The following is a 17359-nucleotide window of genomic DNA, read 5'->3' as shown; positions in this document are numbered from 1 at the left end:
AACTCAGTTCTTCCTTCCTTTTGCTGAAGCAGCCTTGGAAATGTCAACAGACCTAAGATTTACCTGAATTTTGTGACCACCGAATCATAAAAACAAGACATGACCACGTTGGCACATCCTGTGGTTTCCATGTGGTCTTTCCCTAGGATTCTGCCAGAGTTCCTGAGAGTAGTTACTTGGTTCTCACAATGTCCCCTCTGAGACTTGCCACCAGCTTGCTAAGAATTCTGAAAGCTCACATTCATTATTAAATATTTCCATCCAGAATGTTCAACTGTAACTTGAAATAGAATTATATTTTGCATTTGGTTTATATGATTAATTAACTCATACCTGTTTTGCTTTTATATGTACAGTGTTCAAAATAAAAAGGATAGTCAATTGTAATTGTTATTTGTATTTTTAGAAATAACTTCTTTCCCTTTCATCATAGCCTATTTCATTAGTAGGTGGTTTAATTTTGCATAATTACTTGTGATTTTTACTACTTCACATTTGATATTTGGAAAAATAGGAAAGGGTCTAATTTATCTTCCTACTCTAACACACTAAAAAATATTCTTTTCACATACAGAATATTTTTTACCAAAAAAAAGTGAGAGAATTGCACTTTTGTTGAGAACATTTATATAGGCATTTAAAAAAATCTATGTGTATTTTGTAAAATGCTGTCATAGTTTTAAATAACTTGAGAACTTCAGGTGAAAGCTGTTACATAAATGCAAATTACAGTGGATTATATTTGAATGTCATTTTACAAAACAGCAAGGACAGAATTAAAAAACAAAGCTTAGGAGGCAATAAAAGTGACTTAGAAATTCAGACCTGGATGAAGGCAAAGTAGTGATCTTTGCATTTTTTGAGGCCAATATACTTTCATAGATGGTAGACATGGTTATGGTTCATTGTTGTTATTGTTCAGTCACCTAGTTGTGTCTGACTCTTGGCAACTCCATGGACTGCGCAGCATACCAGGCCTCCCTGTCCCTCACCATCTCCCAAGAGTTGGTGGGAGTTCACGTTCATAGCCTCAGTGATGCCATCCAGTCATCTCATCCTCTGACGCTCTCTTCTCCTTCTGCCCTTGATCTTTCCCAGCATCAGGGACTTTTCCAATGAGTCGTCTATTCGCATCAGATGACTAAAATGCTGGAGCTTCAGCTTCAGCATCAGTCCTTCCAGTGAGCATTCAAGGTTGATCTCCCTTAAAATTGACTGGTTTGATCTCCTTGCTGTTCAGGGCACTTTCAGGAGTCTTTATCAGCACCACAGTTCGAAGGCATCAATTTTTTGTTGTTCTGCCTTCTTTACAGTCCAGTTCTCACAATCATACATGACCACTAGGAAGACCATAGCCTTGACTATACAGACCTTTGTTGGCAGAGTGATGTCTCTGCTTTTTAGCACACTGTCTGGGTTTGTCATCACTTTTCTGCCAAGAAGCAATCATCTTCTGATTTCATGGCTGAAGTAACCGTCCACAGTGATTTTGGAGCCCAAGAAGAGGAAATCTGTCACTACTTCCACCTTTCCCCCTTTATTTGCCATGCAGTAATGGGACTGGAGGCCATGGTCTTAGTTTTTTTAATATTTAGTCTTAATCCAGCTCTTTCACTCTCCTCCTTCACCCTCATCAAGAGACTCTTAATTCCTCTTTACTTTCTGCCATTAGAGTGGTATCATCTGCATATCTGAGGTTGTCGATGTTTCTCCCACCTATCTTGATTCCAGCTTATAACTAACTCATCCAGCCTGGCATTTCTCTTGATGTACTCAACGTATAGGTTAAACAAACAGGGTGCCCGCAGACTGCCCTGTTGTACTCCTTTCTTGAACCAATCAGTTGTTCCATACAGGGTTCTAACTGTTGCTTTTTGGCCCACATACAGGTTTCTCAGGAGACAAATAAGATGTTCTGGTATTCCCATCTCTAAGAGCTTTCCACAGTTTGTCATGATCTGCACAGTCAAAGGCATTAGTGTAGTCGATGAAACCTAGATAGATGTTTTTCTGAAATTCCCTTGCTTTATAATCCAGCAAATGTTGGCAGTTTGATCCCTAGTTCCTCTTCCTTTTCTAAACCCACTTGAACATCTGGAAGTTCTTGGCTCCCATAATGCTGAATCCTAGCATGCAAGGTTTTAAGCTTGACCTTACTAGCATGGAGGGCTTCAGACGATAGCTGAAGACGATAGCTGGTAGCTCAGACGATAAAGTGTCTGCCTGCAATGCGAGAGACCTGGGTTTGAATCCTGGGTCAGGAAGATCCCCTGGAGAAGGAAATAGCAACCTGCTCCAGTACTCTTGCCTGGAAAATTCCATGGATGGAGGAGCCTGGTAGGCTACAGTCCATGGGATCGCAAAGAGTCAGACACAACTGAGCAACTTCACTGGTGGTTACTAGCATGGGAGATGAGTGCAATTGTCCGATGGTTAGCACATTCTTTGCTACTACCCTTCTTAGGAATTGGGATGAGGACTGACCTTTTCCAGTCCTCTGGCCACTGCTGGTTCTTCCAGATTTGCTGACATAATGAATGCAAAACCTTGATAGCATCATCCTTTAGGAATTTGAATAGTTCTACTGGAATTTCATCTCATCCACTAGCTTTATTAGCAGTGCTTCTTAAGGCCCACTCGACTTTGTACTCTAGAATGTCTGGCTCAGGGTGACTAGCCACACCAGTGTAGTAATCCAGTTCATTAAGATCTTTTTTATACAGTTCTTCCATGCATTCTTTCCATCTCCTCTTGATGTCTTCAGCATCTACTAGGTCTCTACCATTTTTATCCTTTATTGTGCCCTTCTTTGGACAGAATGCTCCCTTGATGTTTCCAGTTTTCCTGAAGAGATAGATCTCCAGTCTTTCCCCCTTTGTTGTTTTCTTCTATGAGTAAGCACTGTTCATTGACAAAGGCCTTCTTGTCTCTTCAAGCTGTTCTTTGGAACTCTGTGGTTAATTTGGTGTATCTTCCCCTCTCTCCCTTGCTTTTTCACTTCTCTTCATTCTTCTGCTGTTTGTAAAGCCTCCTCAAATAACCACTTTGCCTTCTTGCTTTTCTTTTTCTTTGTGATGGTTTTGTTCACCGCCTCCTGTATTACGGACTTCTGTCCATGGTTCTTCAGGCACACTGTTAACTAGATCTAGTCCCTTGAATCTATTCGTTACCTCTACTGCAAATTCATACAGGATTTGATTTAAGTGGATATTGGTTATAGTTCATAGATGAGATTAATATTATAGCTTTCACTGTGGAGGTTAATTTGCATTAAGGGTCAGCATGAAATTTCCTCACTAGACTGTTTTTCCCTCGTCTCCTCCTCTCGTCACACATCTTTATCTCCACCTGCCAGCTAAATCCTGTCTTCTCTCTGACACCTCGTCTGGCCATACTGAGTTCTGCTTGTTCAATCCCAATGTACCATCACTCATATACAGATTTCATCATGTTCTGCCCCATATTGTCAGGCACTTTTGAAATAGTGAGGTTTTGTTGCAATAAATGATAATATTATGTGCTCCTGGAGGGATAGGATCATAAGTCCTTGGTGCCCCGTGTAATTCTGGATGTATCTATTTATGATCCTGGAGTATATGTCTAGATGAAGTCATAGGGAGATGATTTGTTTCAATTGCATAATCTTACACACCAGGAAAATGAAGTTGTAAGGAAGTAAATAATTTCTTCTAAGGGTTATTGCTTGTGTTAGGTGTAAAGCCAGGCCTAGTGTTTAGGTGTCCCTGTTTCCAGCTCAGTATAATTTCTACTGTTCCTTCCTGTATTCTTAATTCAACAAATATTTATTGAGCATTAGTGATAGGCACTCTGCTAGACTCTGATACTGTAACACTGAGTTTGTCTCGGAACTTGTACTGTGATTAGGGAGGAGGATACTGACAAATATCATCCGGATGGATATACACTAGCTACTGACATAAGTGCTGTGAAGGGTTGTGTAGTTCTGAGAGTAGGTAACAGGTGGAAGACTTCCTTAACACACTCGACTTTGGCTTGTAGGAAGTTGGTATAAAAAAGTTGTATGCCTTTTAAATCAGACAAATATTTGTTGTCTGCTCACTCTGTGCTGGGCCCCAAGAGAAATGAGAGCCAGGAGCTACAGCCCCTTCCTTCAATGTATGATCTAGAAGACAGTAAGTCAAGAAATGTAGAAGTTCCATGGTTCAGAAGATGCAAAGATCACATTTTGGGGGAGAGGAGGAACATTGGGAAAATTTTCCTGTAAGAGACAGCATAGGATATGGTGCCTGAACAAAAGCTAAAAGAGGTACGGAAGGGAATAGAGAAGGTCTTCCAGATGTAAGAAAAAGCCCATCGAGGTAGACCAAGAGAGGGAATTACAGGAGTTTTCCAACAGTAAAAAGTAATCTCATTTTACAGGAAGACTTTTCAGTTATACAACTGATGAGAATGCTGTCTGTTTCAGTCAACTGAAATTAAAGGTGGAAATGCAGATGTTCCCTCTCGTTTCTCCTCCTGGAGCACATAATCCTGTGCTTTTGTTGCCAGCTATATGGACTGTTCCCCTTACCGCCAACCTACCCCTGCACCTCGCAGGAACTGTGTCTGTGGACTGTTCCCCCACCCCGAACTCTATCGCTACACCTCATAGGAACTGTGTCTGCGGACTGTTCCCCCACCCCCAATCCTACCGCTACACCTCATAGGAACCGTGTTAGACACGGTTAGACTTAGGTCTTTAATTGCTGTATTACCTAACATTTCATTGGGGTTCAGTAAACATTTAAGCATCATCGTGAAAAGTGTCTGCTCTTGCTGAAACTGTTTTCTCTGCAAAGTTCCCTACCTTAGAAACAGAAATAGAACTCCTTCCATATGACATGGTTGGCCCATTGTAATGAGTATCAAATTCACTTTTTAAATACTGCCTACACTATTCTGTTTCATCTTGTAGCTTTTACCCAATTCAAAGAGGTCTCGACCATTTCTCCTTATGGATAGTATAATAGTTTGTCTAAATATTATTGTAGGAAAATGCTGCAGAATTACTTCCCCATTAGCATGTGTTAAGTGGTCAGCTACTGAGTCCCAGGTTCTGTGTCGGAGATGGTGTTATTGGTCAATCTTATTAGGGAAGTCCATGGAGGAGCAAATGATTGGTACCTGATCCAACTTAGCCACAGATAGATACACTTTATCATTTATAGCATTGCCAAGAATAAAAATTAGGGATATTTCATGGAAAAATCTAGATTTTTGGCTTCCCTTGATTACTCGGAAAATCTGGCAACACTCAGCTTGTATCCCAGTGGCAACAATTAGCTGGAGCTAATAGCAGCTGTCCTCTTTCTTTAGGGTCAGTGTGCTGCAGTTCCCATCACTCACTGTTACCTACATCCAGCCTGTTCTACTCATTTCTGTAGCTTCCTGGCCCTTATAATGCCCCTTGTTTTGGAGTGCTGTTGCCTTTCTGGGCCCCTTCTCTTTGGTTTCCAATAACAATTTCATGGCCAGCCAGACAGTTAATTATGACCACAGCAACTAGTGTCTGTGTGAGGCTTGATAGCTTGCAGTAGTTCTCAAACTTTTCCACGCATCAGAATCATCCAGAGGGCCTCTTGAAACAGATTGTTAATCAGTGTCTTATCCGAAAAGTTTGATGTAGCATTGAAGGATTGCATTTTTATTAAGTTCCCGACTAATGCTGCTGGTGTGTGGACCACCTTTTGAGGACCACTCACCTACTGTATTGTAGCACAATAATAAGCCACATGGGCTTGGTGGGATAAGATGTTGCCCACCAGAGATAACATTTGGAAAGATTAAGCAACTTATCCAATGTCAAAAGAAGAAGCAGAGTCCGATTAAAACCATGTCTTTAGAGTGTGTCCAGTAGGAGACCATCCTGTGCGTGCCCATTTCTGCCTTGCATCTGCCTTCTAACTTGCACAGAGTCCTCTAGAGAACCCTGTAAATCAGATGTAGCCAGGAAATCGAATTTAGGATTATACCATGAGTGATCATTGTCATATCTCAGGACACAAGGAATTAGAACTTGTTTGTATTCAGTGAGCAAGGGCGGAAGGACAGGGCCCAAAGCTTGACCTTAAGGTATAAGAGATGAGACAGACCCGCTGGGCAGAGTGGAGCACGCCCCACACCCAGGGTTTCGTGCTTGGAGGAGGTCCACTTGAGCAGGTGGAGCCAGGATAGTCTTTGGTATCGACATGGAGCGATGGGTCCCACAGAGCATAGCACTGGGGATTCGTTGGGGAACCAGTGACGTATTTTCAAAGCAGGGGTTTCATGGGAAGCTATGATTGGCCTAGGCCCACCTGGAGTGACACTTGGAAACAGGACTTCAGGATAGTCAGATTGCTGGGATAGGACAAATTGTCTGGGCAGGGACTAGGTACGTATACCAACTTTAGGGATTCATCTTCCAGTATTGGGGTGCAGGGCAGACCTATAGGGCTTCTCACTTACCAGATCTGGTGGTCAGGGTCAAAGTAGAGCCAGCAAGAAAGGTGGTTTCTTCAATCTCATCATGTTAGGCTTTGTAAAACCTTATTTAAGTGAAGATTAGTCTAATGACATGGGTTCCCTTCCGTCTTATGGGATGAGAAGGAAGAGGAAGATTGGGAACCAGACATGCCTAATCACAAGGTTAAATGTATTAAATTCTATCTGCTTGAAACTCTGTGAAAGGAATAATTAGGTCATCATGTAATCAAGATAGCCATTCACTAACCTAGTTCAGAAGTTTGCACATCCGTACAAAAGCAGGACAGTTTTAATAAATTAGCAGCCATCTGCCTCCAGTTTTCAAGATAATTAGTTATTATATCTGTTGATTTGCACATTTATGTACTGTATAATTTACATTTATACTACACCTGTGAGACCTGTTTTGTTGAGATTGTTAGGCAGTGGTGTATGGTGGTTAATTTGGAGGTTGACCATACATTTTGATTTCAGTCTTTTTGAAAATTTTTTAAAAATCTTTTTACGTCCTTTCTACTAAATGTTGTATATAATGAAAATAACAAAGTCCTTCTTCTGTGTTAAAAAAAATTGAATAGACTCTTCAGTCTGATAAGATATGAGGTAGATATAAAGTAAATATTGAAAATTTCAGTGTGTGGGAGTAGAGGGGTCATGGTCACTATTGTGCAAATCAAATCATTACTATTAACTGTTCTTCTAGTAGTTTTACATCCTAATCCTCACAGTGAATCATAGAAACTAATGCTGATTAGTTGAGTCTCTGAGTTTCTGCTAAGATACAACACTGATGGGCTGGGTATATTCTGTGTTTGATCATAATAAACTATAAACATAGAGGGGGTAAATAACCCAGTCTTTTCCCCTTTAAGAATATGAACTGTTTTAGGATTATGATCATCACCTGAAAACAGTCATTATTTGTAGCATACTATCCTCATTGTTCCCATGGGAGCTGAACAGTCTGCTTTTCTCTTGTCATCCCTAGGTAGCTTCAGCATTTACTCTAGAGGAAAAGACCTGGGACTGGGTTTCATCTAAGGAAAAGAGAAAAGAAGCAGCATCACTTTATTATAAACCAGTTTGAAAACCAATATATGAGGAAAGACCTCACTTGTGCATAATGCAGTATGCAAGCCAAGGCAATTTTCTTCAATAGGAAGGAGATTAAAACTGCTATTTTTTTTTTTTTAAACAGGCTCATGCACAGTTAGTTCGAGAAGTTGATGTGGAGAAGGTGTCTGCATTTGAGAATCCATATGTAGATGCAATAAAGAGTTTATGGAATGATCCTGGAATCCAGGAATGCTATGACAGACGACGAGAATATCAGTTATCTGACTCTACCAAATAGTGAGTATTCCTCCAGGAGGCCCTTTGCATCTTCCTGTTTTCTTTCGTGGTTCTCTGCAATGAGACCCTCTCTGTCCTGTGTATCATATCTGATTCTGACTGCACAGTTAGGAAGTATAGATATTAAATTTGTGCCACCTTTATAAATTTAGACTCTATGTAAGGGATTGGCCCCGTGAGTCAGGGAGAGTATTTCTTTTATTGTTTTCTGTTTGAAAACCAACTGAAGACTCTAGAAATCTGCATTCGCTCACCCATCTCTTCCCCCAAATTGTAAACCAGTGATTTTTCAAACATGTACTTCACTGTGATTTGAAATCCGATAATAATTTTAATGCAAGTTGTTGATCTTATTCATGTGTTGGAAAGCACCTACACAGAAGAACTTCTAACAAATACACTTGATTATGACTTCTCAAACATCAGACTTCCTGGTGTCCAGACATAGGATCTTGACTGCTTTCTGGGACCCACTGTTTTGTTGATGGATAGGTTTGCTTTTTCATGGAAATTGCGTGTTAGTCTAATTTTGCATGCATTCCAGAATTATTTTGTGAGCTGTCAATCACAGTCATGTGTCCTAGGAGGGATTTGCATCCTAGAGAGATTTGTTAATTCTCTAGATTAAATCTTGCCTAACAGAAAGAAAAGTAAAGATTTGGCAGTCACTGGATTAATGTAATCAATGTGGTCAGCAATGTAGATAATCGGGCGCCTGAAAAAATGGAATTTTGTTTTTTTTAGTGGCTTTTTTCAGATTTCTGTCTCCATTAATTATGTTAACCCAGCATTTGCCTCTTCTGTTGGTTCTGGGCAGACAGAAGAAAGGGTGGGAAGTATTCGGCAGCCTTAGGCCGGTTTGTATGTCGAAATGACCCTCTGAATGCGGGCCGGACTGTAGGGGAAATAAGGAGCCCTGCATGCAGACTGACATTGCCCTAACAGCGCAGGGAAGATCCCAGAGCAGCCGGGCTCTGTTTTTGTAGTAAAGTAGATCACGCTGCTACCCTAGTTCTAGGCGTTTGTTTAAGAGAAGTTATGATTCAGGTCAGCCACAGAAATATTGCCTGGCCAAAACAGTACTTGGATCCCCAAGGTAAATCTGAATTACGTCATTCTGAAAAGTGACGTGAAATGCTCAGGAGACCGTGTCTGTCGTGTTTTAAGCCAATACCCACCCCGTGTGTCTCTGAAATGCGTGCTTCCTCGTTCCTGGCTTCCTTTGTCCTCCTTGCACACTGCCTGTCTTCCTCTTCTGTGTCTGCCTGCCTTCCTTCGCCTCACCCCCTTCCTCTTTCCCTCTCTCCTCTCCCCTCCCCGAGTTCCAACTGTGTAAGTTTCTGTAAGTACAGAGATGAGAAGATGCATTCAACTCTTTTTGGTTCCAGATTCTGCCCCCTCAACCTTTGACCAGCTGTCTTCCTTTTGCATTCTGCCCCCTCCGTCCTTCTGTTTCCTTTGCCATTTCAGATCTCATCCATCTCCCCACATTGCTGCTGCGTTTTACCCCTTGTCCTGTTCCTGCTCGCTGCGTCTTCCCCTGTCTGCTGGCTTCCTTATCCGCCCTCAGCTCTGATGCTCCTTTAACTCCTCCACTTCTCGATTCACTACTGTGATGCCTCTCCTGGCCCCTACCGATGAAGAACTCCTCCATTAAAAAGTGACATTCACTAAGAAATCCTGTTGCCTCCCATCATTTCTAAATCCCTTTCTTTTGACTTTAGCGTAAAGCCTGTTTCTCCCCCTCCTCACCTGTTCGAGTCTCTACCTGTCACCTAGATCTCTTCTCCCTACAGAGAAGTCCCGTGACTAGGGCATCAGAGCGTCACTGTCTGATAACGATGTGCTTACCGAGTTAGGGCTTCCCGTTAGCAAACGATTTGCCTCCTGCTCCTGGAATAAGCCCTCTGAGAGATTCCTCTTTGCCCTGAGGACACCTGGGTCAGCTGCTGCAGCTGTATTCTTGAGACAGAGCTCCTCCACATGTCTGGTGACACTACTTCAGCTCAGGTTTGTGGATTCCTAGACAGGTACCCATCAGTTGCTTTAAGGCTGAGAGTTATCTGCAACAGTTATACTCCAGGCCCATGTTAGCACTGTGATGCTGGGAAAAGCCACCGTCTTAGATTTCGGTCACATGGGCTGCATCTGCCATAAAAACACGCTCACTCTGTAGGCACATCCCTCATGTTAGAGCTCAAGACGCGGGGGCAGCTGGGACAGGCTGATACCAACCCCTGCAAATGGTGACTGTTTAAACAGTTCTAGTTTCCCTTGGAGGGGATAGGGAGAACTCTATTTTCTAAACATATACATGTAGATATGTGTGTGTGTGCACATACACCTATTGCATCTTGCATATATTTATACAAAAGTAATAAAGTAAGTTATAACAACATGTCCCTATATACACTTGAGTGTGCCTCTTTAAAAAAAAAAAGGACATTTTCTTACATAAGTAATACCATATTGTACCTAAAAACTAATATCAGTCCTTTTTATCATTCTATATCCAGTTCATTTTCATATTTCCCAACTTCTTCCAAAATGTTCTTTAGAGTCAGTTGGTTTTAGGACAATGTGCTTTGTTTGGTTTTTATGTCCCTTAAGTCTCTTAATCTATTAGAAGCCTGTTTCACATTTCACTAGCGTGTCAAAAAGACTGGCCTGGATTGGGTCTGACTGCTGCCTCATTGCATGACTTAACTTTCTCCTCTGCCTCTTGGATTTTCTATAAACTGAAAGTCACATTTAAAGGCTTGGTTAGATTCCAGTTAAACACTGTAGAACACACAAGATTTTGTGCACTGGTTTACCCGTCACTGGTGAGTTACGGTTCACCAGTGAGCAGAACACACTCTAAGTGGTCTCGTGCACTGGTTTACCCATCACTGGTGAGTTAAGGTTCACCAGTGAGTAGAACACTCTCTAAGTGGTCTCGTGCACTGGTTTACCCGCCACTGGTGAGTTACAGTTCACCACAGTGTTTGGGCATGGACAGCCTCCACAATAAACTTACAGTTTTTTCCTTCTGCCCCAAAAACAATCTGTGTGGGGCGACTTTGTCATTGTGTAGTCTCCAGTTCCGCATCAACTCTTCACCTGATGTTTTAATTCCAATCATTAAGTCTTGTCTGGTATAAGAATTCCAACTTTTATCAGTTGGTCTGAGTTGGCATTCTTCTGTGAAGTACAAGGTTTTCATCTCTTGATGCTATTTAATTATCCTGAAATACATTTTCTGCCAAAAAGTGTATGTTTCAATCTTTTTGTTACAGTAATTTGTTACATAGACTAAATAGATGGTGACTGTATAATTTATCATCAAAACCAGGACATTTTGGAAGGAAAGGGTTACTATTAATCATTATAGTGAAATAGGTGTAAACTGGAAATCTCCTAGTCAAGCAGGAACATTTGATCATCTTAGCTAAATGAAACCTAGGGAGGTTTCATTTTTCTCTTTGTTTTCTCTAGAAGACTCTTGTTTACTTTCAGGGATTAGAACCAATCAGTTTCTGCCAATTATGGAAATTGTGTGTGGAAACCTGAGTTAGCTGGCCCCATGTTTCTGTTATCTTCATAGGATATGTTGGCACTTTTTGTATTATAGCTCAGTGCCCAAGATGCCTAGCTGGCCTGCCTTTAATTCCATTGTGCCAGGAGACCAAGTTATTGGAGTCATTTTATTCTTCTGGATCTTAGTCCTGGGCACATTCCTTTTCTTAGCCAGGAAAACCCTCCCAGCACACAGATAAGACCAATGGCCCTTTGGATTCACCCATCCGCTCATGTATCCCACATGGCATTCCAGTGTGGTCCAGGGAAGGTCCCTTGAAGTTCGGGAATAGCGCTGATGAGGCTGTAGGTCATCTGTCTTGAGCATCACTCATTCCCAATACTGAACTCATTTTCACAGAATGACTCAACACAATTCTTTTCTCTGAATTCAAGATAATTGTTACCCTTTTCCTTTCTGACTTTTGTGTACTTTCCACTGATATATCTTTAGTATTTTATCCTGCATCTTTGCTTCATGTGGGGCTTCTATGTTACTCTATCTTTATGATAAAAGTTTTAAAACTTTGTTGATATTCTATATCTAATTTCTTAGACAGTATCACCACTTTACAGAACCAGCCTCCCTGAGTACTGACTGTCTTTCTTGTGGCTTTTCAGTTTAGACTTGGGGAACATGTAGATATTAATATCTGATCTCTAACAGTGTGAGAATCGGTGCCTGCCATGCACATCTGCTTGAAGTTTGCAGCTTAACAGCAGTTTTCTCCAGAAACCTGCTGGTTGTGAGAGGCAGTGCAGGCCACTTGCCAGGAATACTGAGAACAGAGCCCAAGGATGCCTCTGTTCTTCTTTTCTCTCTGGAACTCCTATTTATCCTTCAAGACCCAATTGAAAGTCTTGCCCAATACCAGAAGTTATGTGTCACTATGCCATGTGTCTTTTTTTTAATGGCTGTGCTGGTTCTTCGTTGCTTCATGGACTTTTCTTTAGTTGCGGCAAGCAGGGACTTCCCTCTCGTTGGGGTGCATGGGCTTCTCATTGCGGTGGTTTCTCTTGTTGCCAAGCATGGGCTCTCGGGCACACAGGCTTCAGAAGTTGCAGTTCCCAGGCTCTGGAGCTCAGGCTCAATAGCTGTGACACATGGGCTCAGTTGCTCTGTGGCATATGGGGTCCTCCCGGACCAGGGATTGAGCCCATGCTCCTCTGTTGGCAGGCAGATTCTTTGCCACTGAGCCATCTGAGAAGCCCTGCCCTGTATCTTAACGCTTGTACAAATCTCTTTTGTATTTGTTATCATATTTATTGAAGTGTCTCTCCCCTCTGCCCGTAGTGCTTAACATTAGGTGTTCACGTTTGACCTTTGCAAATGATTGTTCCATGAACCAACACTTAGATAATTTCCACAGTTTCAGTGACCATGATGTAGGCACTGTCTGTGTGTTAGATTCTGAGTAGTTGTTTACATTCAAAGCTGTAGATATTTCTTATTATCTCCATGAAACAGGGGAGAAAATAGGGTCTCAGAGGGGATGAGTAACTTGTTCAAGGTCACACAATTAGTAAGTGATAGAAGTAAGAACTAACATCAGATTTACTGCCTCCAGAGCCCAAGTTTTTAATCACTGAAACCTACCCTCACAGAGGAGGATAGATGGATGGATGGATGGATGGATGGATGGATGGATAGATAGATAGCTGAATGAATTAATAAGGGATTGATTGATTGATACTTGACAGGTATGTCGATGATAGACTAATAGATAAATTTTTTGTTTGCTTAGTCCCTGAGTCATGTCCAACTCTTTTGCGACCCCATGGACTGTAGCCCACCAGGCTTCTCTGTCCATGGGATTTCCCAGAAAAGAATACTAGAGTAGATTGCCATTTCCTTCTCCAGGGATCCCACCCAGGGATCAAACCCATGTCTCCTGTATTGGCAGGCAGATTCTTTACCAGTGAGACACCAGGGACGCCAGTAGATAAATACCTATGAGTTTAAAATCACTTACTATGAAAGATGCAAATTATCTATTAATCTTCATAATGTTATTGCAGTGCCAGGTGGTAAGGAACCTGCCTGTCAGTGCAGGAGATGCCAGAGATGTGGGTTTAGTCCCTGAATCAAGAAGATCCCCTAGAGTAGGAAATGGTAACCCACTCCAACATTCTTGCCTGGAAAATTCTATGGACAGGGGAACCTGGCAATCTACAGTCCATACAGTTGCAAAGAGTCAGGGATGACTGAGTGTGAGCATGATGGTGTTGCCTGTATGTAGTTCTGTATGTGTAAGATCAGTGGGAAAATTAAGTAGAATTTCCTGGGAAATACACCCACAAGGGTTTTGATTATCATCCATTTCTGGATTTTCATTCAACTGTACCACCTGGGAAGCTCTAACTATGTTTAACAATATATCAGTTGTTCATACAACATGGAAGATGTTGTAAGTCAGAGATAATTGAGAAATAATGTTGTAAGTCAGAGATAATTGTTTTCTTTACTTTAGTCTAGAGTCTTAGCCTTTTTTTCCCCATATTCCATCCAATAACTTTTTGGAGTCAAACTAGAACCATAAAAACACTAAAATAAGTTGAGCTTTCCTTTTTCTACTTTGATTAGCCAACTTGCTGATCATAATAAAACAGTCAGATGGCTCAAAGGACAGGCAACACTGGTAGAATTTCCCAAAGAGATGGGAAATTCTAGATGAGCAGTTTAGGAAAAATTTTCTGTTGGCTTTCATTTGGCATGTTCTTCCAGTTTTATTTAATGAAAGACTAAAAAAGCATTCTAAGATGCAGGAGAGTTTTGTAGATTCCCTTATTACCTTTTTTGTTATTGATTTTTTTTAAAAAGTCTAAGGACTCTGAATATCTTTAGATAAAGAGCACAATAAACAGATGGCTGTAGGTTTACTTTTTTCCCCCCTTTATTTGCTATGGTTCACCACCTGCCTCAATATAGTGACATCAGGTCAAATGAGTTCACTGCCTACAGTACCAAAAGCTCCCTGACATTAGCTAGAGAACACAAATCTCAGTCAACTTGTCATGTAATGTGAAGTGTTCACACTGCAGGCGTTTGGCGAAAGACTGCTCTGTCCATGTTTACTGTAAAGTGAAAGTCGCTCAGTCGTGTCTGACTCTTTGTGACCCCATGGACTATATGTTCACCATAAGGGACCAAGTAATCCCTAATCTTGCTTTCCTGAAGTGCCCTCCAAGGTTGTCAGTAAATCAGAAACCTTTTTGAAATTTCCGCATGTTTCACAGCCCGTAAATCCAAAGTACATGATAACTGACTTTTGAGCATAAGTCAGATTTGGAGTTTATTTCTAACACCATGTTTAAATCTTTATTTTAAAAATGTACAAGGAATTTGAATGTTGAATTTTAAGTGCAAAATGAGTTTCTGGAGGTCGATTAGCATATCTATCTGATTTCAGGCTGAAGCCTTGAAGAAGTACCTTGTTAATTGACTCGTTGACTTGAACCCAAGAGTGTGTAGGCTCTGACTCTCGAAGCCATTGTAACTTTACTCTTTATCTGATGATTAAAAAGAAGTATAAACCTACTGCAGGCTTTTAGAGGCAGATGAGACATCATATGGTGAAACCATTGAGTCAAAGTCTAGCATTTAATGCAGTTACATCTGCCTCTCCTCACCTGTGGGACTTTGTAAGTTTTATTTGCCTCAGATAGTGGGATGTGCTCTGTAATCTCTAAACTCCCTTGTGAGTTGTGAAATCCTTTGATTCTGTAACAGTAGTTTGCCTTTATCTGAGAAACCATCATCCTCTGCAGTCAAGAGAAAACCTGGCACTCCTCCCCAAATTTACCTGGAAAGGTATAGGCAGAGAGATTATTCTCTACATAGTTAAATTAGTCAAAATGCTATTTTGAGCTCAGAAGGGGATAATTGATCTTGACTATGTTTGCTTTTTTTTTTTTCCAAAGAGTGACAGTAATAACATGGAATGGACCTTTTTTCATCTGAGTGACATATTTACTTCTGTTTTTGTTTTCTTTTACCTAATGAGCCATATCTCCTAATAACCTTTCACAAGAATGAAACAAAATACACCCTGTAATTTGGTCTCTCAGTTGGCTCAATGGTAAAGAATCCAGAATCTACCCACCAATGCAGGAGATGTAGGAGACTCTGGTTTGATCCTGGGTTGGGAAGATCCCCTGGAGGAAGAAATGGTAACCCATTCCAGTATACTTGCCTGGAGAATCCCATGGACAGAGGAGCCTGACGGGCTACAGTCCATGGAATCTCCAAGAGTTGGACACAACTGAGCATGCACATGTCCTGTAATTTGTCTTCCACAGTGAAGAATCCATCAGATTCTAGGACTTGGCCTCTAGTATTGCTTTTTCAAAATGCCTGGAGCTGCTAGAGATGGTAACACTTAGATAAGACCAACTTCTTTCTAACCTTTATTACAGAGATGTAATAGGGAAAGGGCTTACCTCAATCAATACCTGCTGATCATTCATTGACTCTGCTTGAAGAGTAGATGGAACCGGAGACACGCTTCACTCTATCACTTTGCTGCTTGCTCGTGTTTTGGCAGAGCGTTTGCATGTTCAGTTGTTTAACCTCTTCTTTACAGTCCTTACCACAGTCCACTCAGGACAACCTGATACCCAGATGAAAACAGGGGCGCTGTTACTACAGAACAGGTTTGGAAAACCTGTAGGCCAAACTCAGCCTGCCGCCTGTCTTTATCAATGAAGTTTTATTAGGACATAGCCAAGCCCTTTTGTTTATGTATTGTCCAAAGTTCGTTTTATGCCCAGTGGCAAAGTTTGAATTGTTGCAACAGAAACTGAATGATACACTGAGCCTAAAATACTTACTGTCTGATTTCAGCCCCCACCCCAGCCCCATAAAAGAAAAGAGAAAAGCTGCAACTTCTTCCTCCGTGGAAGGAGACTGAAGATTAAAAGGCAACTAGTATTCTGCTTCCGCTTCTGCCATTTAGGGAGACCCTACCTTATGCCTGGGATGCTCAAAATCAACCTGGAAATTCGTTTTCGAGGACGGAGAAAGGATGGCCCGCTGTTCCCCAGCAGTACTCCATCAGTAAACTTGCTTGGCACAGCATAACTTCAGATGGGAAGTGAGCTTCAGAGAGCTCTAGACTGTATTCCCTGGCAGTACCTCTAAATGCCATGCAAGGGATGTCCAGTACTAACGCTGGAATAAATGACCGGAAACGTTGACTGAGTAGATTTGGCTCTGAGAACAAGGATTGTGCCTCCTGTGTCTTGGCTTTGGCCCCATGCGGTGCTGCTACAGCTGGTTTAGGGGGGCGTGATGGGATTTAACGGTCAGTGTAACCAAAGGTAGGACTGACCCGCCTCTGAAAGGGGCCTAACATAACACGTGCCTGACTAGGAGGGGACCCCACCTCCAGTCTGAGGTGAGCCCAGGACCTTTGCTTTCTCCATCCGGCCCATTCCTTTATGTTTCAACTCCTCATCTGCCAAGCCCTCTTTGAACTCTGGTGGGCTTACCCTGGTGTTCTTCATGAGCACAAGCGCTTCTTGATTAGAAGAATTTTGATCTATAATTAGTTTAACTAGCTTAATATGACCAGCTCCTCAACCCCAGACATCCTTGTTAAAAAGAAAGTTTTGATTCTATAAAACCAGTATCCAAGTTAAGGAGACATGCCCGTAAGAGACCTGCTTGAGTCAGCAACCTTTTGCTCGTGGCCGTCTCTTGTCTGCCATCACTGGAAGCGCTCTTACAAGCCACATCTCACCCGCACTGTAAGATGGCTGTTAGCTGGCATATTTATCTCCATTGCTAGAACACAAGCTCCTTGAGGACAGGATTCACATCTTTTTTTTTCTCCGTGGCTCCCACCCAGGGCCATGCACAGTGCCTAGCCTTCAATATAGGCTTCCAGGGAAAGTTGTTGAATAATAAAAGAGTAATTTATGTGTCTGCTGATTTCTTCCCATCTCTCTTCTCTTTCCTGTT

At 41.7% G+C, this 17359-nt stretch overlaps 1 protein-coding gene across 1 annotated transcript in view; it reads left to right on the top strand.

Moving 5' to 3' along the window:
• Nucleotides 1-17359, top strand: part of LOC136148660 (guanine nucleotide-binding protein G(q) subunit alpha) — a 301839-nt gene that overhangs the window by 199035 nt on the left and 85445 nt on the right. The window contains exon 3 of the mRNA XM_065908330.1: nucleotides 7685-7839. Within this exon, the coding sequence (XP_065764402.1) occupies nucleotides 7685-7839 (155 nt within the window). The remainder of the gene's footprint in view (nucleotides 1-7684; nucleotides 7840-17359) is intronic.

Source organism: Muntiacus reevesi, chromosome 17, assembly GCF_963930625.1.
Source record: "Muntiacus reevesi chromosome 17, mMunRee1.1, whole genome shotgun sequence".
Classification (NCBI taxonomy): Eukaryota; Metazoa; Chordata; class Mammalia; order Artiodactyla; family Cervidae; genus Muntiacus; species Muntiacus reevesi.
This window is presented reverse-complemented; position numbering and strand designations above follow the sequence as displayed.